The sequence below is a fragment of the Felis catus genome, chromosome X (assembly GCF_018350175.1).
Source record: "Felis catus isolate Fca126 chromosome X, F.catus_Fca126_mat1.0, whole genome shotgun sequence".
Lineage (NCBI taxonomy): Eukaryota > Metazoa > Chordata > Mammalia > Carnivora > Felidae > Felis > Felis catus.
Genome location: NC_058386.1, coordinates 81,570,719 through 81,598,113, shown reverse-complemented (window position 1 = coordinate 81,598,113; position 27,395 = coordinate 81,570,719). Strand labels below are relative to the sequence as shown.

At 37.0% G+C, this 27,395-nt stretch overlaps 1 protein-coding gene across 8 annotated transcripts in view; it reads left to right on the top strand.

The window, feature by feature from the left end:
- Positions 1–27,079, top strand: part of ZMAT1 (zinc finger matrin-type 1) — a 44,670-nt gene extending 17,591 nt beyond the window's left edge. For 2 of the 8 annotated variants that reach the window (XM_006943875.4, XM_019824084.3), the window contains 5 exons: positions 12,437–12,538; positions 12,633–12,807; positions 14,386–14,670; positions 23,268–23,367; positions 24,568–27,079. In XM_006943875.4, the coding sequence (XP_006943937.2) occupies positions 12,437–12,538; positions 12,633–12,807; positions 14,386–14,670; positions 23,268–23,367; positions 24,568–25,888 (1,983 nt within the window). In that variant the 3' untranslated portion in view covers positions 25,889–27,079. Of the gene's footprint in view, positions 1–12,436; positions 12,539–12,632; positions 12,808–14,385; positions 14,671–15,476; positions 17,519–23,267; positions 23,368–24,567 lie in introns of those variants that run through there. The other 6 variants (XM_019824087.3, XM_045050848.1, XM_019824085.3 and 3 more) reach the window with 5 other exon arrangements.
- The last annotated feature ends 316 nt before the right edge of the window (positions 27,080–27,395 follow it).

Here is a 27,395-nt window from a genome sequence, read left to right as displayed (position 1 = left end):
AAAACCATAACATTCTAAAACTAGAAGAGGGAATATTTAATGTTCTTACTCCTTTGGTTTACTGATTAGAAAACTGAGTACCAGAGGGATCATGATTTTTCATAGCATCATTGGCATGACTAAGCTTAACAATGATTCCTTCTTTCATGTCCAGTGTTCTTTTCTCTCATTTGGTGTTACCTCTCATTTCTATACAGTGAGCTATTGGATTTATTTCATATCTAAGGTCTGGGTTACTAAAAGTACTAGATAAATTTACTCTAAAAAATATAATGGCAGCTTTACTTTTTAAAACACATCTTGTCTTAGGGATGCCTGGTTGGCTCAGTCGGTTGAGCGTCTGACTTCGGCCTAGGTCATGATCTTGCTGTTTCCGAATTTGAGCCCTGCATTGGGCTCTGTGCTGACAGCTCAGAGCCTGGAGCCTGTTTCAAATTCTGTGTCTCCCTCTCTCTCTCTGTCCTTCCCCCACTCACGCTCTGTCTCTCTCTTCCTCAAAAATAAAAATAAACATTAAAAAATTTTTTTAAAAATGTCTCATTTTGTTCATTGCTAATATTATTGGTAGCTATATTTCCTTCTTACGTTGACTGGGATTCAATTACTGTAATGACAGGGAAATTTTGTTAGATGTGGATTGAGAGGACATACATTCAAGCTTTAACTCCATCACTGCTGTGTAACCCTGGGCAAGTCATTTTACCTCTCTGAGCATGTTCCTTGAACCTGCAAAATAGGGGTGGTAAAATCTCTTTTATTAAACATGTGAGAATTAAATGAAATCAAATATGTGAGAGTGCCTAGTACATCTTCAGACACCAGAGTTCAAAGATTCAGAGTTAGTAAAGAGAGACACACAATCAAGGGGCTCTGTGATAACTGTGGTTAGAACCATTTGAATTTAAATGTGAAAAAAAACATCTTTTTATGGGCTTATGAAGTACTATTCAGCATAGAAAATACACAAAATCATGAGAAAATCACATTCAGTTATAATTCTGTCACTTGTAGGTAACCATCACTTAACTTCTCTTTTGCTGATATGATTCCAGTATGCTTTCTGAACGTGCATACACACACACACACACACACACACACACACACACACACACATCTTAACAAAAGAGAATTGTATCTGTTGGTTTTTACTTGTTTTTTCATATAAGAGCCTATTCTGGACAATCTGCCCTATCATTACATCTTTTTATTTTTTTCTGTAATATTTTCATGGTGATAAGGCATTATGTAATGTTGTGGCTTTTTTATTAACAAATATTTATTGAGAACTTCCAGTATTTCAGAGCTTGGATTGTTAGGGGGATTAAATTATAAATAATATACTTTCCTTATTTTCATAGACTCTACAAATAATGCAGTCAATAAAAATGCACTGTAAAAAATGTATTATAATAAAAAGCAAACAGATAAGTTTACACATTGTATGACTACAAAATGTTTGTTACTAGCCTATAATAAAAAGTTGGCACTTTATAAAATGAGATTGATATTTAAAACATTGCCAATTATAGTACTTTGAAAGTTTATACATTTTCAAAAAGACTTTTTTTTAATAAAAACATTTTACAGAATTCTGAACCTTTGAAAAGCTATTCTACTCTGGAAAGTTTTGGGGAAAGCAAAGCTAAATTTCCTAAGAGCCAGGTTTGCTATTCCCTATATTATGAAATAAGTACTTTTGAATGAATTGTTTTTCTTTAAAATTCCAAAATACATTTTTTGAAACCCAATATAGTTTTAATAAGAATAGAAAATTGTCTACATATGTCTCTTAAAATTCCATTTATTATCAATTTTATTCTAGATTTTATAGGTTGATTTTTTTCTGTTTTTCAAGTTTTTGTTTAACATAGTGTAGTATTAGTTTCAGGGATAGAATTTAGTGATTTAACATTTACATACAACATTTGGTGGTCATCACAAGTGCATGCCTCAGTCCCCATCACCTATTTAACCCGTTCTCAACCCACCTCCCCTCTGGTAACCATTAATTTGATCTCTATAGTTAAGAGATCTCTCTCTCTCTCTCTTTTTTCCTTTTGCTTGTTTGTTTTGTTTCTTAAATTCCATATATGAGTGAATTCATATGGTATTTGTCTTTCTCTGACTTACTTACTTCATTTAACATTATACTCTCCAGCTTCATCCATGTCATTTCAAATGGCAAAATTTCATTTTTTTAATGGCTGAGTAATATTCCATTGTATATATATACCACTTCTTTTTTTTTATATGAAATTTATTGACAAATTGGTTTCCATACAACACCCAGTGCTCATCCCAAAAGGTGCCCTCCTCAATACCCATCACCCACCCTCCCCTCCCTCCCACCCCTCATCAACCCTCAGTTTGTTCTCAGTTTTTAAGAGTCTCTTATGCTTTGGCTCTCTCCCACTCTAACCTCTTTTTTTTTTCCTTCCCCTCCCCCATGGGTTCCTGTTAGGTTTCTCAGGGTCCACATAAGAGTGAAAACACATGGTATCTGTCTTTCTCTGTATGACTTATTTCACTTAGCATAACACTCTCCACTTCCATCCATATGGCTACAAGATGCCACATTTCATTCTTTCTCATTGCCACGTAGTATTCCATTGTGTATATAAACCAAAATTTCTTTATCCATTCATCAGTTGATGGACATTTAGGCTCTTTCCATAATTTGGCTATTGTTGAGAGTGCTGCTATGAACATTGGGGTACAAGTGGCCCTATGCATCAGTACTCCTGTATCCCTTGGATAAATTCCTAGCAGTGCTACTGCTGGGTCATAGGGTAGGTCTATTTTTAATTTTCTGAGGAACCTCCACACTGCTTTCCAGAGCGGCTGCACCAGTTTGCATTCCCACCAACAGTGCAAGAGGGTTCCCATTTCTCCACATCCTCTCCAGCATCTATAGTCTCCTGATTTGTTCATTTTGGCCACCCTGACTGGCATGAGGTGATATCTGAGTGTGGTTTTGATTTGTATTTCCCTGATAAGGAGCGATGCTGAACATCTTTTCATGTGCCTGTTGGCCATCCGGATGTCTTCTTTAGAAAAGTGTCTATTCATGTTTTCTGCCCATTTCTTCACTGGGTTATTTGTTTTTCGGGTGTGGAGTTTGGTGAGCTCTTTACAGATTTTGGATACTAGCCCTTTGTCCGATATGTCATTTGCAAATATCTTTTCCCATTCCGTTGGTTGCCTTTTAGTTTTGGTGGTTGTTTCCTTTGCTGTGCAGAAGCTTTTTATCTTCATAAGTTCCCAGTAATTCACTTTTGCTTTTAATTCCCTTGCCTTTGGGGATGTGTCGAGTAAGAGATTGCTACGGCTGAGGTCAGAGAGGTCTTTTCCTGCTTTCTCCTCTAAGGTTTTGATGGTTTCCTGTCTCACATTTAGGTCCTTTATCCATTTTGAGTTTATTTTTGTGAATGGTGTGAGAAAGTGGTCTAGTTTCAACCTTCTGCATGTTGCTGTCCAGTTCTCCCAGCACCATTTGTTAAAGAGGCTGTCTTTTTTCCATTGGATGTTCTTTCCTGCTTTGTCAAAGATGAGTTGGCCATACGTTTGTGGGTCTAGTTCTGGGGTTTCTATTCTATTCCATTGGTCTATGTGTCTGTTTTTGTGCCAATACCAAGCTGTCTTGATGATGACAGCCTTGTAGTAGAGGCTAAAGTCTGGGATTGTGATGCCTCCTGCTTTGGTCTTCTTCTTCAAAATTCCTTTGGCTATTCGGGGCCTTTGGGGTTCCATATGAATTTTAGGATTGCTTGTTCTAGTTTCGAGAAGAATGCTGGTGCAATTTTGATTGGGATTGCATTGAATGTGTAGATAGCTTTGGGTAGTATTGACATTTTGACAATATTTATTTTTCCAATCCATGAGCAGGGAATGTCTTTCCATTTCCTTAACTCTTCTTCAATTACCTTCATAAGCTTTCTATAGTTTTCAGCATACAGATCCTTTACATCTTGGTTAGATTTATTCCTGGGTATTTTATGCTTCTTGGTGCAATTGTGAATGGGATCAGTTTCTTTATTTGTCTCTCTGTTTCTTCATTGTTAGTGTATAAGAATGCAACTGATTTCTGTACATTGATTTTGTATCCTGCAACTTTGCTGAATTCCTGTATCAGTTCTAGCAGACTTTTGGTGGAGTCTATCGGATTTTCCATGTATAATATCATGTAATCTGCAAAAAGCGAAAGCTTGACTTCATCTTTGCCAATTTGGATGCCTTTGATTTCCTTTTGTTGTCTGATTGCTGATGCTAGCACTTCCAGCACTATGTTAAACAGCAGTGGTGAGAGTGGGCATCCTTGTCGTGTTCCTGATCTCAGGGAAAAAGCTCTCAGTTTTTCCCTGTTGAGGATGATGTTAGCTGTGGGCTTTTCATAAATGGCTTTTATGATCTTTAAGTATGTTCCTTCTATCCCGACTTTCTCAAGGGTTTTTATTAAGAAAGGGTGCTGGATTTTGTCAAAGGCCTTTTCTGCATCCATTGACAGGATCATATGGTTCTTCTCTTTTTTTTTTGTTAATGTGATGTATCACGTTGATTGATTTGCGAATGTTGAGCCAGCCCTGCATCCCAGGAATGAATCCCACTTGATCATGGTGAATAATTCTTTTTATATGCCGTTGAATTCGATTTGCTAGTATCTTATTGAGAATTTTTGCATCCATATTCATCAGGGATATTGGCCTGTAGTTCTCTTTTTTTACTGGGTCTCTGTCTGGTTTAGGAATCAAAGTAATACTGGCTTCATAGAATGAGTCTGGAAGTTTTCCTTCCCTTTCTATTTCTTGGAATAGCTTGAGAAGAATAGGTATTATCTCTGCTTTAAACGTCTGGTAGAACGCCCCTGGGAAGCCATCTGGTCCTGGACTCTTATTTGTTGGGAGATTTTTGATAACCGATTCAATTTCTTTGCTGGTTATGGGTCTGTTCAAGCTTTCTATTTCCTCCTGATTGAGTTTTGGAAGAGTGTGGGTGTTCAGGAATTTGTCCATTTCTTCCAGGTTGTCCAGTTTGTTGGCATATAATTTTTCATAGTATTCACTGATGATTGTTTGTATCTCTGAGGGATTGGTTGTAATAATTCCATTTTCATTCATGATTTTATCTATTTGGGTCATTTCCCTTTTCTTTTTGAGAAGCCTGGCTAGAGGTTTGTCAATTTTGTTTATTTTTTCAAAAAACCAACTCTTGGTTTCGTTGATCTGCTCTACAGTTTTTTTTAGATTCTGTATTGTTTGTTTCTGCGCTGATCTTTATTATTTCTCTTCTTCTGCTGGGTTTAGGCTGCTTTTGCTGTTCTGCTTCTAGTTCCTTTAGGTGTGCTGTTAGATTTTGTATTTGGGATTTTTCTTGTTTCTTGAGATAGGCCTGGATTGCAATGTATTTTCCTCTCAGGACTGCCTTCGCTGCGTCCCAAAGCATTTGGATTGTTGTATTTTCATTTTCGTTTGTTTCCATATATTTTTTAATTTCTTCTCTAATTGCCTGGTTGACCCACTCATTCATTAGTAGGGTGTTCTTTAACCTCCATGCCTTTGGAGGTTTTCAAGACTTTTTTCTGTGGTTGATTTCAAGCTTCATAGCATTGTGGTCTGAGAGTATGCATGGTATAATTTCAATTCTTGTAAACTTATGAAGGGCTGTTTTGTGACCCAGTATATGATCTATCTTGGAGAATGTTCCATGTGCACTTGAGAAGAAAGTATATTCTGTTTTTTTGGGATGCAGAGTTCTAAATATATCTGTCAAGTCCATCTGATCCAATGTCTCATTCAGGGCCCTTGTTTCTTTATTGACCGTGTGTCTAGATGATCTGTCCATTTCTGTAAGTGGGGTGTTAAAGTCCCCTGCAATGACCACATTCTTATCAATAAGGTTGCTTATGTTTATGAGTAATTGTTTTATATATTTGGGGGCTCCGGTATTCGGCGCATAGACATTTATAATTGTTAGCTCTTCCTGATGGATAGACCCTGTAACTATTATATAATGTCCTTCTTCATCTCTTGTTACAGCCTTTAATTTAAAGTCTAGTTTGTCTGATATAAGTATGGCTACTCCAGCTTTCTTTTGGCTTCCAGTTGCATGATAAATAGTTCTCCATCCCCTCACTCTCAATCTGAAGGTGTCCTCAGATCTAAAATGAGTCTCTTGTAGACAGCAAATAGATGGGTCTTGTTTTCTTATCCATTCTGATACCCTATGTCTTTTGGTTGGCGCATTTAATCCATTTACATTCAGTGTTATTATAGAAAGATATGGGTTTAGAGTCATTGTGATGTCTGTATGTTTTATGCTTGTAGTGATGTCTCTGGGACTTTGTCTCACAGGGTCCCCCTTAGGATCTCTTGTAGGGCTGGTTTAGTGGTGACAAATTCCTTCAGTTTTTGTTTGTTTGGGAAGACCTTTATCTCTCCTTCTATTCTAAATGACAGACTTGCTGGATAAAGGATTCTTGGGTGCATATTTTTTCTGTCTAGCACCCTGAAAATCTCGTGCCAATTCTTTCTGGCCTGCCAAGTTTCAAAAGAGAGATCAGTCACGAGTCTTATAGGTCTACCTTTATATGTGAGGGCACGTTTACCCCTTGCTGCTTTCAGAATTTTCTCTTTATCCTTGTATTTTGCCAGTTTCACTATGATATGTCGTGCAGAAGATCGATTCAAGTTACGTCGGAAGGGAGTTCTCTGTGCCTCTTGGATTTCAATGCCTTTTTCCTTCCCCAGTGCAGGGAAGTTCTCAGCTATAATTTCTTCAAGTACCCCTTCAGCACCTTTCCCTCTCTCTTCCTCCTCTGGGATACCAATTATGCGTATATTATTTCTTTTTAGTGTATCCCTTAGTTCTCTAATTTTCCCCTCATACTCCTGGATTTTTTTATCTCTCTTTTTCTCAGCTTCCTCTTTTTCCATAACTTTATCTTCTAGTTCACCTATTCTCTCCTCTGCCTCTTCAAGCCGAGCTGTGCTGGTTTCCATTTTGTTAGTCATTTCGTTTAAAGCGTTTTTCAGCTCCTTGTGACTGTTCCTTAGTCCCTTGATCTCTGTAGCAAGAGATTCTCTGCTGTCCTCTATACTGTTTTCAAGCCCAGCGATTAATTTTATGACTCTTATTCTAAATTCACTTTCTGTTATATTATTTAAATCCTTTTTGATCAGCTCATTAGCTGTTGTTATTTCCTGGAGATTCTTCTGAGGGGAATTCTTCTGCTTGGTCATTTTGGATAGTCCCTGGCGTGGTGAGGACCTGCAGGGCACTTCCCCTGTGCTGTGGTATATAACTGGAGTCGGTGGGCGGGGCCGCAGTCAGACCTGATGTCTGCCCCCAGCCCACCGCTGGGGCCACACTCAGACTGGTGTGTGCCTTCTCTTCCCCTCTCCTAGGGGTGGGATTCACTGTGGGGTGGTGTGGCCCGTCTGGGCTACTTGCACACTGCCAGGCTTGTGATGCTGGGGATCTGGCGTATTAGCTGGGGTGGGTAGACAAGGTGCATAGGGGCAGGAGGGGCAGGCTTAGATCGCTTCTCCTTAGGTGATCCACTTCAGGAGGGGCCCTGTGGCAGCGGGAGGGAGTCAGATCCGCTGCAGGAGGTTTGGCTCCACAGAAGCGCAGAGTTGGGTGTTTGCGCGGAGCGAGCAAGTTCCCTGGCAGGAACTGGTTCTCTTTGGGATTTTGGCTGGGGGATGGGCGGGGGAGATGGCGCTGGTGAGCGCCTTTGTTCCCCACCAAACTGAGCTCTGTCGTCAGGGGGCTCAGCAGCTCTCCCTCCCTTTGTCCTCCAGCCTTCCCGCTTTCCGAGCAGAGCTGTTAACTCATGACCTCCCAGACGCTAAGTCGCGCTTGTTGTGGGAACACAGTCCGTCAGGCCCCTCCGCTTTTGCAAGCCAGTCTTGGGGGCTCTGCTTGGCTGGGGAGCCGCCCCTCCGCCCCGGCTCCCTCCCGCCAGTCCGTGGAGCGCGCACCGCCTCGCCGCCCTTCCTACCCTCTCCGTGGGCCTCTCGTCTGCGTTTGGCTCCAGCGACTCCGTTCTGCTAATCCTCTGGTGGTTTTCTGGGTTATTTAGGCAGGTGTAGGTGGAATCTAAGTGATCAGCAGGACGCGTGGTGAGCCCAGCGTCCTCCTAAGCCGCCATCTTCCGCTTCCATACCACTTCTTTTTTATCCATTCATCAGTCAATGGATACTTGGGCTGTTTCCATAATTTAGCTGTTATAGATAATGCTGTTATAAACATCTGGGTGCAGGTATCCCTTTGAATTAGTATTTTTGTATTCTTTGGATAAATACCACTAGTGCAATTGTTGGACCACAGGGTACTTCTGTTTTTAACTTTTTGAGGAACTTCCATACTGTTTTCCATAGTGGCTGCACTAGTTTGCATTCCCACCAACAGTGCAAGAGGGTTCCCCTTTCTTCACATCCTCACCAGCATCTATTGTTTCCTGTGTTGTTGATTTTAGCTATTCTGACAGGTGTGAGGTGATATCTCATTGTAGTTATGATTTGTATTTCCCTGATGATGAGTGATATTGAGCATCTTTTCATGTGTTTGCTGGCCATCTGGATATCTTCTTTGGAAAAAGTTCTATTCATGTCCTCTGCCTATTTTTAAAGGAAAAGTTTTAATATTTATTTTTGAGAGGGGGGGGGGGACGGGCAAAGAAGGAGACACAGAATCCAAAGCAAGCTCCAGGGTCTGAGCTGTCAGCACAGAATCCAACATGGGGCTCAAACTCACAAACTGTGAGATCACGACCTGATCCGAAGTCAGATGCTTAACCCACCAGGCCACCGAGGCACCCCTCCTCTGCCCATTTTTTAATTGAATTATTCATTTTGGGGTGTTGAATTTGATAAGTTCTTAATATATTTAGGTTACAAACCATTTATCAGATATTTTATTTGCAAATATCTTCTCCCATTCTGCAGGTTGCCTTTTAGTTTTGTTGATTGTTTCCTTTGCTGTGCAGAAGATTTCTGTTTTGATGAATTTCCAATTGTTTATTTTTGCTCTTGTTTACCTTGCCTCAGGAGACATATCTAGAAAGAAGTAGCTACAGCCCATATCAAAGAGGTTACTGCCTATGTCCTCCTCTAGGATTTTTATGGTTTCAGGTCTCATATTTAGGTGTTTAATCCATTTTGAATTTATTTTTGTGTGTCATGTAAGAAAGTGGTCCAGTTTCATTTGCATATTGCTGTCCAGTTTTCCCAAAGGACTCCACCTAAAAAAACTGCTGTAACTGATAAACAAATTCAGTAAAGTCACAGGATACATAATCAATATTCAGAAATCTGTTACTTTTTTAAATTTTTTAATGTTTACTTATTTTTGAGAGAGAGAGTGTGTGCGGGGGAGGTGCAGAGAGAGAGAGAGACAGAATCAGAAATAGGCTCCAGGCTCTGAGCTGTCAACACAGAGCCCAGTGCGGGGCTCAAACCCACGAACCATGAGATCATGACCTGAGCTGAAGTCAGATGCTTAACTGAGCCACCCAGGCGCCCCAAAATCTGTTACATTTCTATACACCAATAATGAAACAGCAGAAAGAGAATTTAAGGAATAAATTCATTTATAATTACACAAAAACCAGTAAGATACCTAGAAATTAATCTAACCAAAATGGGTAAAGACTTGTACTTTGAAAACTATAAAACACTGCTGAAATGAAGAGGACACAAAGAAATGGAAAGACATTCCATGTTCATGGATTGGAAGAACAAATATTGTTAAATGTCTATACTCCCCAAATCCATCTACACATTTAATGCAATCCTTATCAAAATACCAAAAACATTTTTCACAGAACTAGAACAAACAGTCCTAAAATTTATATGGAACCACAAGATACCTGGAGTAGTGAAAGCAAACTTGAAAAAGAAAAGCAAAGCTGGAGGTATCATCACTATTCTGGACTTCAAGTTATGTTACAAAGCTTTAGTGATCAAAACAGTATGGTACTGGGGCGCCTGGGTGGCTCAGTCGGTTAGGTCTCTGACTCTGGGTTTTGGCTCAGGTCATGATCTCACAGTTCATGAGTTTGAGCCCCACATCAGGTTCTGCGCTGACAGCTGTAGAGCCTGCTTGGGATTCTCCATCTCCCTCTCTCTTTGCCCCTCCCCTGCTCTCTATCTCTCTCTCACAATAAATAAATAAACATTAAAAAAGAACAGTATGGTACTGGCACAAAAATGGACACATAGATCAATGGAACAGAATAGAAAACCCAGAAATAAATCTACAATTATATGGCCAATTAACCTTTGACAAAGAAGTTTTGAATTGTAATGATGTTGCAGTTATTAATATTTCCCTTTTTGTATATACTTATTTGTTTAAGCAACCATTTCTTGCACTTTTGTCATATAGATACTTCCCTCTATTTTCTTCTAATACCTTTAAAAGTTTTATTTAATATGTTAAAGTGTTAATCCATCTAGGATTGATTTTTGCATGTGGAGGAGGGTGTTGATGACATTTTTTCCATACAGAAAGCCAGGTGTCTCAGCACTGTTGATTTCACAGTCCATTCTTGCCCCATTGATTTGTAGTGACACTTCTTTCATATTCTAAATTTCATATATATGTTTGTTTTGTGGCTATTATTCTGTGTTATTGTATTGCTTTGTTTGCCTTTCTGTACAAGAGTTTTGCCTCATTGCTATAGCTTTAAAATAAAGATGTAGTCAGGAAAATTTATATGAAAAAAATCATAAAGGTAAAAGACAAATCACATATTGAGTGGTATTTATAGCCCATGTAGGTAACAAAATATTAGTGTCTAGAATATATAAAGGACTATATATCAGTTAGAACAAGAAACAACCCAGTAGAAAAATGGGAAAGTAATATGAACAGGCTATAGAAGAGATACTCAGCTTCACTAGTGATCATACAGGAAATGTAAGTTAAAGTGATGAGCTGTTTTATCAAAATCATCATGTCAAAAATTAAAATCTAATAGCACGTAACACTTCAGGAGAATATACAAAGACAGAAACCTTTAAATTCACTGCATTTGGAGTTGTGGGCTGCTGCAACATCTTTGGGGGCAAATTTTATAATACATATTATAGTTGAAAATCCTCAAATCTTGTAAGTCAAGAGAATTCTACTTCTAGGTATCTACTTTAAAGAAAGCCTTTGACATATATATTAAAAGATGTGTTTACATGTATTCAATGGAGAAATGCTTGTAATAGCCAAATAAACAAATATAACTGCCTTCAATATATGACTAAATGGGTAACATATAGAGTAGAATATTATGCAGCATGTAGCAGAAATGAATGAGAAGTATCTGTACCAATATGGGTAAATCTTAAAAATATAATAGAGAGTTATAAAAAGCAAGTTGAAAAGGATATGAATATAATGGTTCTATTTTCATAAAAATTTTAAATGATGATAGTATATAATACCATTTATGGGTACATGCATATGTGGTAAAAGAGGAAAAGCATGAGATAAAATGATATAGATCAACTCTAAGACAGTGGTTACTAATGGGGAGAGAGTGAAGGAGGAAGAGATTGTGGGCATGAGGAAGTAGAACTACATATGTGGTGGGTATGGGCTTCAGCTATATTATTTCCTGTGCTTTTCTATAAGATGGATATATTTCATAATTTAAAATTCTGTAGATAGTGATTGTCTCACAGCATGTGCTCAGGAATATTAGTTTCCCTTCTACCACAACACCAATACTTTTGTTATTCTTATATATTTTGTTACACATTTTTAGAGATTTTTCTAATCTCTAATATGCTTAATTAACCTTGAAGGGTTAAAATCTTCACATAAAAGAATTTGAGAGGTATCCAGTGCAAAGCTGATATGACAGTTCCATGACATCATCAGGGACCTAGGTATTTTCTGTCTTTTTGTTTTGATGAGCTAGCTTTTGTCCTCAAGATCCCCCATAGTCCCAGATGACTGTTCGAACTCTGACCTTTCCATCTTAATTCCAGAAACAGGAGGGAAGAAGGCTGGAAGAGGGGCTCATCTCCCAGCCTGTTAAGGAGGTTTCTCAGAAGTTCCACCGAACAGTTCAGATTATATCTTTTTGGCCAGAATCTAGTCATATGGTTACATTTTGCTGAAAGGGAAGCTGAAACATGCAGTCTTTTATCTGGGTATGTTGCCCAATATGTGTAAGTAAGCAGAAGAAATTTGATACTGAGAAGCAACCAGGAGCCTGTTAAAAACAAGAACATAAAGTTATTGACCTCTAAATTATAGTATTATTTTCATTTTAACTGAGATTTAGAGATTTGAAAAAGCATGTGAAGCTCTTTCATAAACTTGGTACACACCACATACATTACAACTCACAAATGCCATCCTGAAATTCAGAGAGGTGTAAATTTGGGCTGCCTCTGTCATTGAATGTACAAAGCCATATTATATCTTTTTTCAGAGTGAGAAACATGCTCAAAATGTTAGGTTTTATTCTCAAATTCATGGGGAACAAAACGAAGTGCCTGGTAAGAAAATGAAGATGGGTGTTAAGAAATTTAAGGTAAGTGGCCTATATTGATGTCATAATTCTAAACTTTGAGTTATCAAATCATTCTAACAAGATTGTGCTTATTTCAACATTGTGCTTATTTCAGGTGCATAGGAGTAATGTAGTGGACAGAAACAAATTTTGTGATCTCTGCAACATGATATTTAGCTCTCCAGTTGTTGCTCAGTCTCACTATGTGGGAAAAGTCCATGCTAAAAAACTGAAGCAATTAATGGAGGAGCATGATCAGGTATCTCCATCAGGATTTCAGCCAGAGTTGGGTAAGGTTATATTCACCTCTTTAGCTTCCATACAGGGTCTCCCTGTCATTTTTTTTCCAACCTGCTACCCATTTTTTAATTAGAGAGACTTTCACTCTGGAGCAATAACTGGATTCTTGTTCTTCTGCCCAGTAATCTCTTTCTGTGTCTTTGTCATTTAATATGGAGATTGTAATTGCTAGATGAATTTTAAGAAATGTTATGACCTTTCCTTTTCAGTTTATTAAATACAAATGAAAACAAGTTATTTGCTATGCTGCTGTAAAGAAACAATAAAAAGCAGCCTGAGCTGTCCAGGTTCTAATAAAATCACAAAATCTTAGCTCCTTCTTACTTCTTCCCCTTGCCACCTATCACAGTTTTTTTCTTTAGTACTTTCTAAAGCATTCTCTCACATGTTCAGACCAGTGTCTTCATCATAATATAGTTATGGTGTAGCATTTTCTGACTATAACTATAAGCAAAAGAAATACATATGTTATGGACTCTCCTTCAACCTTGATAGTTCACTGCTTTTTTCCTCTGAATATAAAGAAAAAGTACCACCAACATTATCAATCAGTAATGAGCACTTATTTTATGCTAGATCCCAAAGATACAGAGAACTATAAAACATTGCCTCTTTCCTCCTTCCAGTGATGTTGAGTCACCAGCGCATGAGAAATCTATCACAAAGATCTCACTTCTGGCCTAAAGTGGAAGAGTATACCCTGGAACAATCAAACTTGTGTTTTGAACAAAAAATGAGAACAAAAAATGAGATGATTAATCTTCTGCAATAAATAAGTTACCGCATTCACACTAGCTTCAACACTTTAGGAATAAGGCATGCATAGCATGGAAAATTTAACAACGTTAATTTCAAACTCATATTGAAGGCCTCATACAGCATTAAAACATACTTTTATCTTAACAAATTAAATCAGAATTATTTTTAAACTTATTCTAGTCTCTCTAATTTTTGTATATTTGTTTTTCTTCCTGTCGGTCCAAAGAGGGTTGGAATCAGTATGTCCTACAATAGAAAGTATCGTGTAAAGTCTTATTTTCAGTCCCCACAATTCATCAAATTGAGCTCAGAGAGGTTATGAAATATAAGAGCTCTGAAATAACTGTAATTGTGGAAACATTATTGTATAGCCTTAAATAACTGTATAAATTTTATTTTGATACAAAAACCACAAATCTGGACTGAATAGGCTTACTGTGCTACTCAGGAAAGGCACCAACTTAGAAGTTGGCACCCTCTGTTTTACCCTCACTAATTTCAAGAATCATCCTAAACTCTCATGCTTTCGTTTATTTTTCAAATTAATGTAATAAGCTAAAAGCTAATGCTGAATATTCTTCCTTCCTGTACCTTTGTTGGAGAAACTTGGTGCCAGACTTGCATCCAAATTTTTGTTTTCACAGAAGGAAATTCTTTTTAACCTGAGTACCTTTATCCAACAGCCCTGTGAGGAAAAAGTCCAAAGATAGCAAGTTTTCAAAGAATTCTGAATTTCCCTAATACTTTATAATGAATGCAGATCTGATAGCTGAATACATGTTGATCACTTCTCATTACAACTATTTCAGCAGGTGTGCCTATTACTACTTCTGCAGAATCAACTTTTCTGAAGCCTCTTGCTGTCAAGCTTCCTCCAGGTGGGATTAAAGACAAGACTATGCCTTCCTCTTCCAGCAGTGCTTTGGATTTGAATAATCCAAACAAGTATTGCAAGCTCTGTCCTGCTTCCTTTAATAGTCCATTAATGGCCCAACAACATTATGTTGGGAAAAAACACAAAAGAAATGAAGCTAGGAAGAAGTTTGTAGACAAGATAAGAGAGAAACCTCTTCCAGCAAAATCAGATGCAAATGGTAAACAGTAAAAATATACCAAAACTCTTTCATAGAAAATGTATATTTTATGAAACATATTGTCTTAATGTATATATTATTTTACTCATATTGAGTAGTAGGTTGATAGTACTCATGGGATTATAGAATCTTAGATGAGTAAGGACTTCAGGGTCCATCTGTTGGTTTCTAGAAAATGAGACTCAGAAAAGTTTAGATGACCTTCATTAATTATAGAATCGAGTACAGGTATTCCCATGGTCTCATGTTATGTCGTAGGTACATAAGGAAGTATTTTTAATTAGTGATGCTGTAGTTATATTATTTAGTCACTAAGTATGGTTTAAGTGTCTCTAAGGTACTAGGCTACTTATTCTTGGGAATACAAATGAGGGTATACCATTTTCCCTGAAGGAGCAAGTGTGTAAACTAGTTACGTTAATGATACTTCATTGTAAGAGGCTACAGGCATGAATTTTTGTGTAAATATTTTTGGTAACCAGGGGAGTAAAACATCATGGTTCAGAAAATGTTCGTAGAGGAAGTGTATGATTTAGATTTGTAGAAGTGGGAAGGAGAGAGTATTAACAAAGGAACTAGAAAGAGTGGCAAGAATTCAGGCACAATAAAGATTCTGATCCTGACTGAAGGAATCCACTTGCTCTTCTAACCATATTTTTTTTTTCGTTTTTCCCCCACAGGCACTTTCTCACTACTAGTGTATTTTATTCGCGTTTCATATTCTCTCTTCCACCCACTTCTCTTCTTCCACTCACTGTTCTTTTTCAGTTCTTTCCTTACTAGACCTTTTTGCTTCATGTGAAAATATTTATTACTCCCTCCTTAAAGCCCTAATCTTTGTCATATGTAACTCCTAAAGCTCTGCTCTTCTTGTGTGTTTCTGTTTCTTTTCTGTTTTCTTTGGGGGCTCTTTTTTTAATTCATTACCTAAATGTGGGTGTTCCTGTGGCTCCATTTTGCCCTCACTATACAAATATGATCTGATCTGTTACCCTGATTTCATCTTATCTGTATGCTTATGACCTTTCTGTCAAGCTTTGGACTCATATCCAACTGGCAGCTACTGCTTTACCTGGATACTTCATAACCATTTCAATTCCATTCGTTCAAAGTAGAAACCTGTAGTTGACTGTGACTCCCCCAACATTACCTTCTTCACTTCTTTATCTAATGAAACACAGAGCTATGACTGTTTTACCAGTTCCCTTATCTCGAGCCCTGCTTTTTCCACACTAGATCAGGCCCTCAACATCTCTCCTAGAGCTTTGCTACTCAAAGTGTGGTTTGTGACCAGCATCATTAGCATCATTTGTGAGCGTGTTAGAAAAAGAATCTCAGTCCTCACTGAAGACCTACTGAATCAGAAACTGCATTTTGACAAGATCTCTAGGTCATTTGTACTCACAATAAATTTTGAGAAGCATTGTTCTAGAACATTGCCACAACCTCCTAACTACTCTCCCTGCCATCAGTTTTGTCTCCCCAAATCTACCCTTAATTTAACCACTACAGTGTTTCACCTAAAGTGCACATCTTTCCATGCCATTCCTCACTTTAAAACCCTCGATTGTTTCTCTATTTTCTGAGGATAAAAATCTAAGCTTCATAGCTCCTTGCCATCTTGTTCCTTCCTGCCTTCTCCAGGCGTATCCCCTCCTACTTCCTGCCATGATCTGTGTTAGGTCAGAACCTGCAAACTCCTTTTGGTTTCCAGAAACTATTACCCTATTTGTCATCTCTCTGCCATTGTTCATGCTACCATTTTGTCTGAAACATCTTCTCTTCAATTCCTACTCATTCATTAACATGCTACTTCCCTGGAAGCCTTTTCACTTCCTTCAAGACTTATCTTCTGTGCTTCCTTAGCCTGTGTGTCTAATTTTCTCTGTATGTGTCTTTATCCCCCACTAGAATGTAAGGTCTTTGAGGGTAAGGACTTCATCTAACTTGTCTGTATTTCAAGTGTTAAAGATAGAAACTGGCACAGATTAGGCCTACCTCAGTAGAGATTAGTTTAATATATGAATCCATGCACTATTAATTTTGATATGTTGAGTGCTAACCCTATGCTTATAGTATTTAAGTTTCCTAATTAATATGATTCAACATATCCCAAAAAGTTACATAGAGATCTGTGTTTCTATCTAGGATTTTGAAGAATGTTGTCTTAGACAAGTGTAGAAATAGAAGTGGTAGGGCTTCAGAAAGTAGTAGATGTTTGGAGAAATGCCAAACTTTTACTTGTTACAGTATTTTTCCTATTGCTGGGGTGATGATATCTGAAATAAGTACCTTCTAATTTAATGGCTGGAATTAGGTAAAATTGGAACTGAGTCAGTTATGAGAAGTGTGTGTACTCTGGTCACTTCTAAAGGGAGGGTCATGTTAGCACTCTCAAATTTCAAGGTTATTAGTATAAGAGAAGAAAGATTTTGGTGAAATTTTCATCTGGCCAGGGAGGGAGTGCTGACCACTAGCATAATAGAACAAATTTTCCTTACTACTTTGACTATTCCATTTTAAGAAGAGTAAATATTTGAGGATTTAAAAACTGGCTGAAAAATTTAAATTAGCTAGTGAGAATTTCAAAGAACAGAACAGAAACCCATATTATAAGCAATCAAGCGGTAAGACAAAAACAACTTGACATGTGACACCTTAATTATTTCACTTATCACCCATTTCGCCCTTCTTTCTGTCTCTGCCTTATTTTCCATCCACTTTGTATGTGTTCATACTATACCTAATCTCTGTCTTTTTTCATCATTCTCACTGCTTTCCTCATGTCCCTCATCCAGTCCAGATCTTATTAGCACAGGGATGGCTACCATAACGATATGGAACTAAAGTATGTATGCATTTTTTACTTATTGTATTTGTTTTGTTTATTTTACTAATTTGTAGCCTCATTATTGCACTTAGATGTCTCACCTTCACCTGTACCTCAACATATCTAAAATGGAATTAATAATCTTCTCTAAAACCAACTTTAATTTCCCAAGATTCCGGCCTTTACCAGTAGTACTGCTACTTATTAGTCACCTACATTTGAATCTTTGAGGGCATCTTTGTCTACTGAATTTTGCTACATCCTGTCCATCAGCAAGTCTTATCAAGTCTTATTAGAACTATTTTTCCTTCCTGTACCCTTCCATTACGTTTTCACTACCATCATTTCACACTCCCAATTCTGTAACAACCTTTGGGAAGGCTTTACTTATACCTCATTGTTATTCTCTCCCTAGTAGCAAGAATTCAACCCTAGATCAGTTCCACAGTCCACCTTTTCTACTTTTATATTCAGAGTACTGGGTGATGCTATGGAAAATTATGTAAAGCTACAGATTGGGTACCTTGAAAGTCTTGGAATCCAACCTCTATGGACTTGAAGTCCTAGTTAATCCTTTACCTTCCTCTTCACTCTCCTCTCAGCAATGGTATTAAAACCTGCCCCACTCTCCAAGACTCTCTTCCACTCTTCTACATTTCCCCTTCTCACACCCTTCAGGTAAACTTATATCCCACATTCAATCAGTCACTAAGTTATGCCAATTTTAATGGTATATTTCACCAATCTCCCTGTTCCATGTATTCTAGCCCATGCCTTCCTTATCTCTTGCCTGGCCTAGTATATTTACATAAATGTGGTCTCCTTGCTTTAAGGTTTGTTCCTCTCAAATTTATCCTCCATATTGCAGCTAGAGGAGAGATTTGTCTAAAACACACAGCTGACTATGTCACTTACTACTTAAAGCATTTCACGTTTTCACAATACACAGGATAAAAAGTCTAGGCTCCTTAGCATAACATATACATCTCTCTGACCTGACACACTTTTGCCTCTCCATCTTGTCCTGTTCTATTTTATTCTACAACAATTCCAAATTTTAAGAAGCTATAAGCACTTATATGCTTCTTTCATGCTAGTCCCTCTACGCACAATAATCTTCTCAACTCTTTTCATCAAGTTAACTAATTTTCATCCTTCCACGTTTAACTAAGGCATCATCTCTTCCAATAGCCTTCTCCAGACTACCACACTGTGCTTAAGTGCCTCTACTTCTTTGAGCTTCCATACCCCTTAAGCATACTTCTTACCTTTTACCTAATTAGAATGAAATCCTTTATTTAAATATCTGTTTCTCACTTGAGTTTGTGAGAAACCTGCCCATTTTATCCATCTTGTACACCTAGAATCTAGTATGATGGTTGGTGCCACATAGGCCCTCAGTGTTTGTTGAACAGATTATTTGAAATCAACACATCATACTCATTTCTATCTCTGCCATATCCGATACTGTTTTCATCCCCTGGAATGCCCTTTTCTACCTTCCTTATGATTCAAATTCTTCTTGTCCTCCAAGATCCATCATAACTTCCCTCACTACTCTAGCTATTCTCCCCTTGACATTCATCCCTCTGACATTCTCCCCTTCCTGTGATTTCTCACAGATTTCACTGTTCATTGACAATTGCATTAATTATAGCTCCTTAACTGAATTAGCCTCCTTAAGACAAAAGATTATATTTTATTCTGCAGTATCCATCTCAGTGCTTTATATGGTAATGAGTATATATTTTTTCTCAATATTTGCTAACTGTTAATTGAGAGGCAGTGTCACATAGAAGGATAAACATAGATTTGTTTATCCTTAGAAGGAGATATGTTTGAAGTCATTTACCCAATTGTATCTCAGATTCCTCAGGTGTAAAATGAAAATAGGGCTACTTCACAGGATTGACAAAGGATGAAATGAAACAGTATGTGCAGTACACATCACAGAATAAGTTCTAAACAAATGTTACTTTTTCTTAAATGTTTTGTTCTCCTGTCATAATTTTAAAACAGGTAAATTGGACATTTTCAATTTTTCCTCATAAACTAAATCCCACATTGAGTTGCATTTTTGCTTACATGCAACTCTCAATTGATTACTTTTCATTTAAGCTATTAGACCAATGGTTCTCACCTTGACTACATGTTAGAATCATGCAGGGAGCTTTTAGAAATCTCAATGCTCAAGCCATCCCTCAAATAAATTAGAATCCCTAGAACCTATACATTAGTGTTTTGTTTTATGTTTTTTAACTCCCCAAGTAATTGGGCTATAGAGCCAAGATTGAGAACCACAACATTAGACTATAAAGACATGAATTTCCCCCAATCTATTCTTTGAAAACAAAGATCTTAGTCTGGGGAGTTATGAGATAGGACTGTGATTAGGAGAAAAGTGGGCCCCACAAGTGTTAGGTTATGGAAGATTCTGAATGGTATGAGATACAGAGAAGCTTGAGTTTCTGGGTAAAGTCAGAAACAAGGAGTCCTAGCAGAGCTGAAGGCAATAAAGCTGGACAGGGCCAAGGAGCAGACTCAGATAGGAGAATAGAAAGTATAAGAAATACAGTGGATAAGTAGGATTTAGAGTACACTTATCTTGATGAGCACTAAGTAATGTATAGAATTGTTTAATCATTATATTGTTGTCTGAAACTGATATGGCACTATATATTAATTCCACTTCAATTTAAAAGAGGAAAAGAAAAAGAAACAGGGGAGTCAGGTTTCAGAGAATTAGACCAGGAATTCTGATCTTGGAGCCAATAAATAGGCTTCATATCTTCACAGAAAAGGTTTATACCATTTAGTATATATTTTTATGTATTATTTTTTTGAGATATATTTTTTGAATATATTATTTTATGAGATGTCTGTATCTAGGAAACAACAAGAATATCAGTGTATGAAAAAGACAAAGGCTAAGGTAATAGTAATCAGACTACAGTTCCAGAACTGCCTCTGTATCTTTTATAAGTGACCTGAAGCTTCTCTAAACCCCTCTATTATGTATATTATAGTCTCCTGATATAATCTGTGAAGAAGCAAAGGAGAAACTGAGGAGAACATTATGTATACTATATTCTTTATAAGCACTAAACAAATAGGTAAAACCCCTAAAATATAATCTGAGTTTATAATCATAATGAAGATCATCAGCTTGATAATTTAGGGGAGTGGTGCTCAACAACAGTTGTATAGAAAAACCATCTAAAACATTTTCTATTTTATTTACTTTTGTTGTTGTTGTTGTTTTTAATATATGAAATTTATTGTCAAATTGGTTTCCATACAACACCCAATGCTCATCCCAAAAGGTGCCCTCCTCAATACCCATCACCCACCCTCCCCTCCCTCCTACCCCCCATCAACCCTCAGTTTGTTCTCAGTTTTTAAGAGTCTCTTATGCTTTGGCTCTCTCCCACTCTAACCTCTTTTTTTTTCCTTCCCCTCCCCCATGGGTTTCTGTTAAGTTTTTCAGGATCCACATAAGAGTGAAACCATATGGTATCTGTCTTTCTTTGTATGGCTTATTTCACTTAGCCTAACATTCTCCATTTCCATCCATGTTGCTACAAAGGGCCATATTTCATTCTTTCTCATTGCCACGTAGTACTCCATTGTGTATATAAACCACAATTTCTTTATCCATTCATCAGTTGATGGACATTTAGGCTCTTTCCATAATTTGGCTATTGTAAAACACTTTCAAAAAGTAAGAAAGCCTGGTTCTGCTCCTGGAGATTCTGATTTAAATGGTCCAATGTGGAGCTGTAACATTAATATTTTTAAAGTTTTCCACATGGTTCTAATGTGTAGCTAACATTGAGCACCATTAACGCAGATGAAACCAGGATTCCTGCTTATCTTGCATAACTTGGGTATTCTCAAAATGTATGGTGTTGGCCAAGCAAATCTGAGCTTTAATTTCCACAGTTGTTAAATAAGGGTATTGATAATTTTTTTGAAAGGATTGTTGTGAACATGCCGACTCCTGGATTTAGTCCTTAGCTTTGCAGGAAGTCCAAAATCTTCAGGGTTGACCAGCCTCAAATCAGGGACTGACGAGACCACAAACTTAGAAAACGCCAATAAATAATCAAGGAACTAGAAAGGTATTCTCTTAGTGTATTCCCCACACATTCTCTAAGAATAATTACCTGGAGTATTGTTAAAACATGAATTCCCTGTCCCAGAGACAGAGGATCATGTTTTACAGGGAGAGGCTTAGGGATCTATATTTTAATTTTTTAATGTTTATTTATTTTTGAGAGAGATAGAATGACAGAGGACAAGTGGGGGAAGGGCAGAGAGAGAGGGAGACACAGAATCTGAAGCAGGCTCCAGGCTCCGAGCTGTCAGCACAGAGCCCAACGTGGGGCTAGAACTCATGAACTATGAGATCATGACCTGAGCCGAAGTCGGATGCTCAACCAAGTGAGCATGTGCTCCTTAAGGATCTATATTTTAAATAATACTTCAAGTAATTCTGGAGTCTGGGAAACATTGTAATTTAAGTTAATACATTGTCATTCTGGTATTGATTTATGGTAGGAGAGGATAATATCTTTTTTCAGTTCCTAGGGCTTTTAAAACCTGGATATATCATCCAGGGTATTCCTTTTTTGGTATCAAAGAATATGAGAAGCCGAATTATAATCAGAAATAGACTTGATTAGCATGAAATCAGACCACTGGGAGAGAGGATAGTTACAAGGAATCATTCATTCAGTCTTTGGCATAACCTGCTGAGCTCTCCTTGGCCCACTAGAGTTATGTCAGTAGTAAGCAGAGTCCTCATGTTATTCAAAGTTGCATCTTTCTTTCTCATTAACAATAGTCTTCTGTTTCTATGAATAATATTTGCTTGGACAAGACCAATATCCTTGATTAATTTAGCATCATTTGAATGATTAAGTTGCTGTTTGACTTAAAAGATGACCTTGCTTCATCTTAAAATTACTGCATCCACCAATTTATTGCCTCTTCTTTAGTGTGGGATTATTTTATATTTGGCTTATGAAATTTATTAATTTTCTACTTCTGGCCAAAGAGAAATTGGAAGGATGATGAGGTTAAGAAAATAAAGATTAATTTATCCTCTGCTTTCAGCTCTACCTAAGAAGCAGAACAGAGAAATAGCTGGCATACCTATTCTATAGTTTTTGACTCTTTTGAAGTAGTAACTAGTAGTTGTTTTAGAATTTTTCTTTCAGCTTTTATACTGAGAGTGGGGCTCACTGAACCTCTCTCCTTTCTAATATCTGTCTGTGGGAATTACTTTTGGTAAACTAATGCACTACAGTGATTTCACATAAGAGAGTAAAACTTTGCTTTTGTTTAATCTTTTGGAACATTTCAGGGTTTTGTTGGATGGCAAGAGAATTAGGGGCAAGAAAAAAGAGGTTGATTAAGGGATTAAGAGGCAAAGGTTAATTGGGCATACTAAATTTGAAGTGTCTACTGCACTTCCATGTAGAAACAATAGGCAGGCAGATAGTAGTCTCAAGAAAGAGGCCAAGGCTAAAGAAGCAGTGTGGTGTAGTGTAGTGTAGTGTAGTGTAGTGTGAAGAATTCTGGGCTTTAAATTAAGAAACATGGGCTCTGAGAGGTTAGCTCTATTCCTGACCTGCTCTTTGACTTTGACAAAGTCATTTGACCTCTCTGGGCCTTATCTTTAAATTGGGAAAGTTCTGTAGATGATCTCTAGTAAATTCCTGTCCATATTGACCTCCTTAAATTTGACTCTCTCTTTTTTCAGCATTTAGTATGAGGACCTACGTTTGCCATATTTGTAATATTACCTTTACATCTTTAGAAATGTTCCGGTCCCATATGCAAGGAAGTGAACACCAAATTAAGTAAGTATTTTCTGCCAAAATGCTCCTATGATACCAAAGAGTAGGGCTTCTGTCAAGTACCCTTGCATGTATTTTACAAAACTTTTGTAGGCATTCACTTCCCTATAAGGTGATACAGTTAATGGTATTTGTCACAAAGTGCATGGTAGTGGAATCTCATAGGGAGTTCTCTAGCCATGATAGTATACTTGCAGAGCTGGATAATTGGCACCTCTTGTGACCAAACAGCATTGTTCTTCTCATTCTCATTGAGCCATGAAAATTCAAATAATTCCTGGAAGGTTGGCTTAGTTCCAGGGATACAGTGATCTGGTCATCATCCTTTCAGCAAGGTATAGTGGTTATGAACAAAGGTCTTGCTGTTAGACCTGGACTGGAATATCAGATTTGTCTTTCTAACAAGTGTATAACTTTAGACATTTCCAATTTAATGTGGTTATAATGAAATACAAAAATATGTGTAAGGTTCCTGGCCTGGCACACAATAGCACAATAAATATTTATTCCATTCTATTCTATTGTTTCAAGGAGGAGAGGATTAAGTAGACAATTAAGGACTTGATCAGTCAGATAGCAGGACAGAGGGGCACTTGGGTATTGTATTTTTGGTTTGTTGCTGTGAAAATCAAACCATAGTGTTTCTGTTTAATTATTTTATTCTAGTTGAAAGTATTTCTACTTTGAGTCTGAATACGTAGGAGCTAAATTGTGCAATTCACCAAATTAACCTTCATTTAGACTCTTTTAAAATCTCACGGTTCCAGAACAAATATCCATTACATTTATAGCTCTATACAAAGAACTAATTAAAACTTTTAAAATAATGTGACATTCAAATCAGACAATCCTCAGGGCATTAAATATTATTTGTTCTTTCCCACATATCCCAACATGTCTTACATGTTTAGTACTAAGGCAGTATCATCTATGTCTGCATGTTTGTACCCATCTTCCCTTTCATCTCAGCCCTGAAAATTTTTTTGTATTTAAAAAATTGTGAGGTACCTGAGAAATATGACTGTTCCTGCTGCTTCTTTTTAGCATAAAAAGTGATGATTTACAGCGTTTATATTGAAGTAAGCTTTTAATATTTGTTTGGACTTTTGTTGTTGTTTTTTCCAGACTAATCTTTTTAAAACAAAGAAAGTATTCAGAATAAAATAGCCTAGTAATAAGAACTTTCTACTGTTTTCTTTGCAGAGAATCCATTGTTATCAGTCTAGTGAAGAATCCCAAGAAGATACAAGACTCTTACCAAGATGAATGTGCAGATTACATCAAAATGCAGAGATCCAGAGGACCAGAGCCCAAGATTTGTTTCAGAAAGATGGAAGAGAGTTCTTTGGAAGCCCGTTGGTACAGGGAAGTAGTTGATTCTAGATCCACACATACAATGTCTGAACAGAGACTCCCATGTGAGACTTTCTGGACATACCCAGGATCATACAGTATTTCACAAACAGCAGAAAACCATTTACTTCATTGTTTACCAGCTCATTCAAAGAAAACATATGACTCTTTCCAAGATGAACTGGAAGATTACATCAAAGTGCAGAAAGCGAGAGGACTAGATCCAAAGTTTTGTTTCAGAAAGATAAGAGAGAACTCTACAGAGACCCATGGGTACAGAGAAGTTGACTCTGGACCCAGACAACAAATGTTTGAGCAAAGATTTTCACTTGAGACTTCCCAGACTTACCAACAACCATACAATATTTCACCAGTGGAAAGCAAGTTGCATTATTGGTTACCAGTTCATTCAAACAGAACTTATGATTCTTTCCAAGATGAGCTAGAAGATTACATCAAAGTGCAGAAAGCCAGAGGACTAGAGCCAAAGACTTGCTTCAGAAAGGTTAATGATAGCTCTATAGAAATCCATAAGTACAAAGAAAAGGTTGATTTCAGACCCAAACATAGAATTTTTGAGCAAAAAGTCCCATTTGAGACTTCCCATGCTTATACAGGATCATACAGTATTTCCCAAGTAGTGGAAAACCAGTTACCTCATTGCTTACCAGCTCATGACAGCATACAGAAACTAGACTCTATATCCTCCTGTCAACCCATCAGAGACTGTTTTCCAGAAAAGCCAGTACCCCTGAGCCTTAGTCAGCAAGAAAATAACTTTGGCTCATACAGTGTAGAATCTGAAGTTTACAAGCACCTCTCAGAAAACAATACCAGTGACCATAAAGCATGTCATAAACGAAGACATCAGAAGAGAAGAAGGCACCTGGAAGAAGGTGAAGACAGGTCAGAGAAAGAGCAATCGAAGCATAAAAGGAAAAAGAGTTATGGTGATACAAATCTAGACAAGGACAAGAGCATCCGACAAAGGAAAAGAAAGGGAGATCAAGTCAGCGTCAGTTCAGGAAAGCTTAAACATCGAAAAAAGAAAAAAAGCCATGGTGTGCCCAATGAGAAAGAAGAACGTAAGCACAAGAAAGGGAAAAAGAAACCTGTTGAAGAAAAGACAGAAGAGGAAATGCTTTGGGATGAATCTATTCTTGGATTTTGAATTTTTAGTTTTGTTTACCCAAGGATGAATTGAAGAAATCAGTTATGGATTTAGACAAAGACAGGAACATCCAGAAGAAAAAGAGCAGTGGATATAGTCAGTGTCAGCTCCAGAAAGCTTAGTTTTTGTGTTTATAATTTGAAATTGAATTGAAAGAAGAAACAAACAAGCTTAAATATACTGAGAAAGAACATAAGAAGAACATAAGAACACAACCAGAACATGAGAGAAAAAGAATTCTGTTGAAGAAAAGACAGAGAGTCAATCTTTTGGGATGAGTCTGTTTTAGGAATTTCATTTTGTTTACCCAAGGATGAAATGAAGAAATCAGTTTAGAAAATGGATTTAGACAAAAACAAGAACAGCCAGTGAAGAAAAGCATAGGTAGATATGATCATTGGCTATTCAGGAAAGCTTAGTTTTAGGGGCTGTAAAAATTGAAATTGAATTGAAAGAAGAAACAAGCATAAATCTAGCCTCTGAGAAAGAAGAACATAAGAACACAAGAACAGAAAAGGAAATCTGTTGAAGAAAGACAATGCTTTGGGAGGAGTCTATGCTTGGATTTTGAGCTTTTTAGTTTTGTTCCCTTAAGGTCGAATTGAAGAAATAAGTTGAAAAGTTTGATTTCATAAAATTTATGTTACTTGAATGCTTCCTAAGTGAGCAGTTAACTTTAACCTCCAACAAAAGCCAAGTGGAGTAAAAGTATTCAATATGCCTTTTCCTCAAGTTAGTTTTTCTCATTTTCTTTAAAAAATTACATTTCTTATATAAAATGTAATTTTGCTTAATGAGGTTGTCTCTACTTCTATTCATCAAATTGCTGTGGTGGTGAATTATTTGCCCATGAAAGGTTAATTTATTTTAAATGAGAGAATTACCAGGCATTACAAAATCCATTCCTTGTTTGGGTTTGTGTTAGTGTTGGTATTTTATTGTTGTTATTGTGTGTTTGTTTTTTGATTTTCTTTAAGAAAAATGTATGAAGCAATTTAGATCAGTTTTTTTTGTTTGTTAAATCTAATTTGCAGTGTATTTTTGTATTTTCTAGTTCTGAAAGTGGAAAATGAAACTGTCTGTAATAAGTTTAGATGATATATAGTTTTAAAAAGCTCTCAAAAAGTACTGATACAATATCAGTCTATATTCTGGAAATGTTTATATTATATTAAAGTGTTTTAATTTCTACATATTGTTTTATGTAAATGATCATTTCCCAGCCAAAGATGATTTTACTTTGGGAGTGAGAGTGGAAACAATGAAACCTCTCAGGACCTCTCAGGAGATCACAGTGTAAAGTTGTAACAACTCCATTTATTCTACATCTTGCTTATGAGAAGCTGATATTCAGACTGGAGTTCAGTTTTAAGTTTAAAAATGTGACCAACTAAATACTTGAAACTGAAGAAGAAAGAATTTATAAGTGGAAAGGGCTGTGAGGGTGCATTACCTTGAAACTCTTTCATACTTTTTTTTTTTTACTCTGGTGCTCCCTTTTATATGA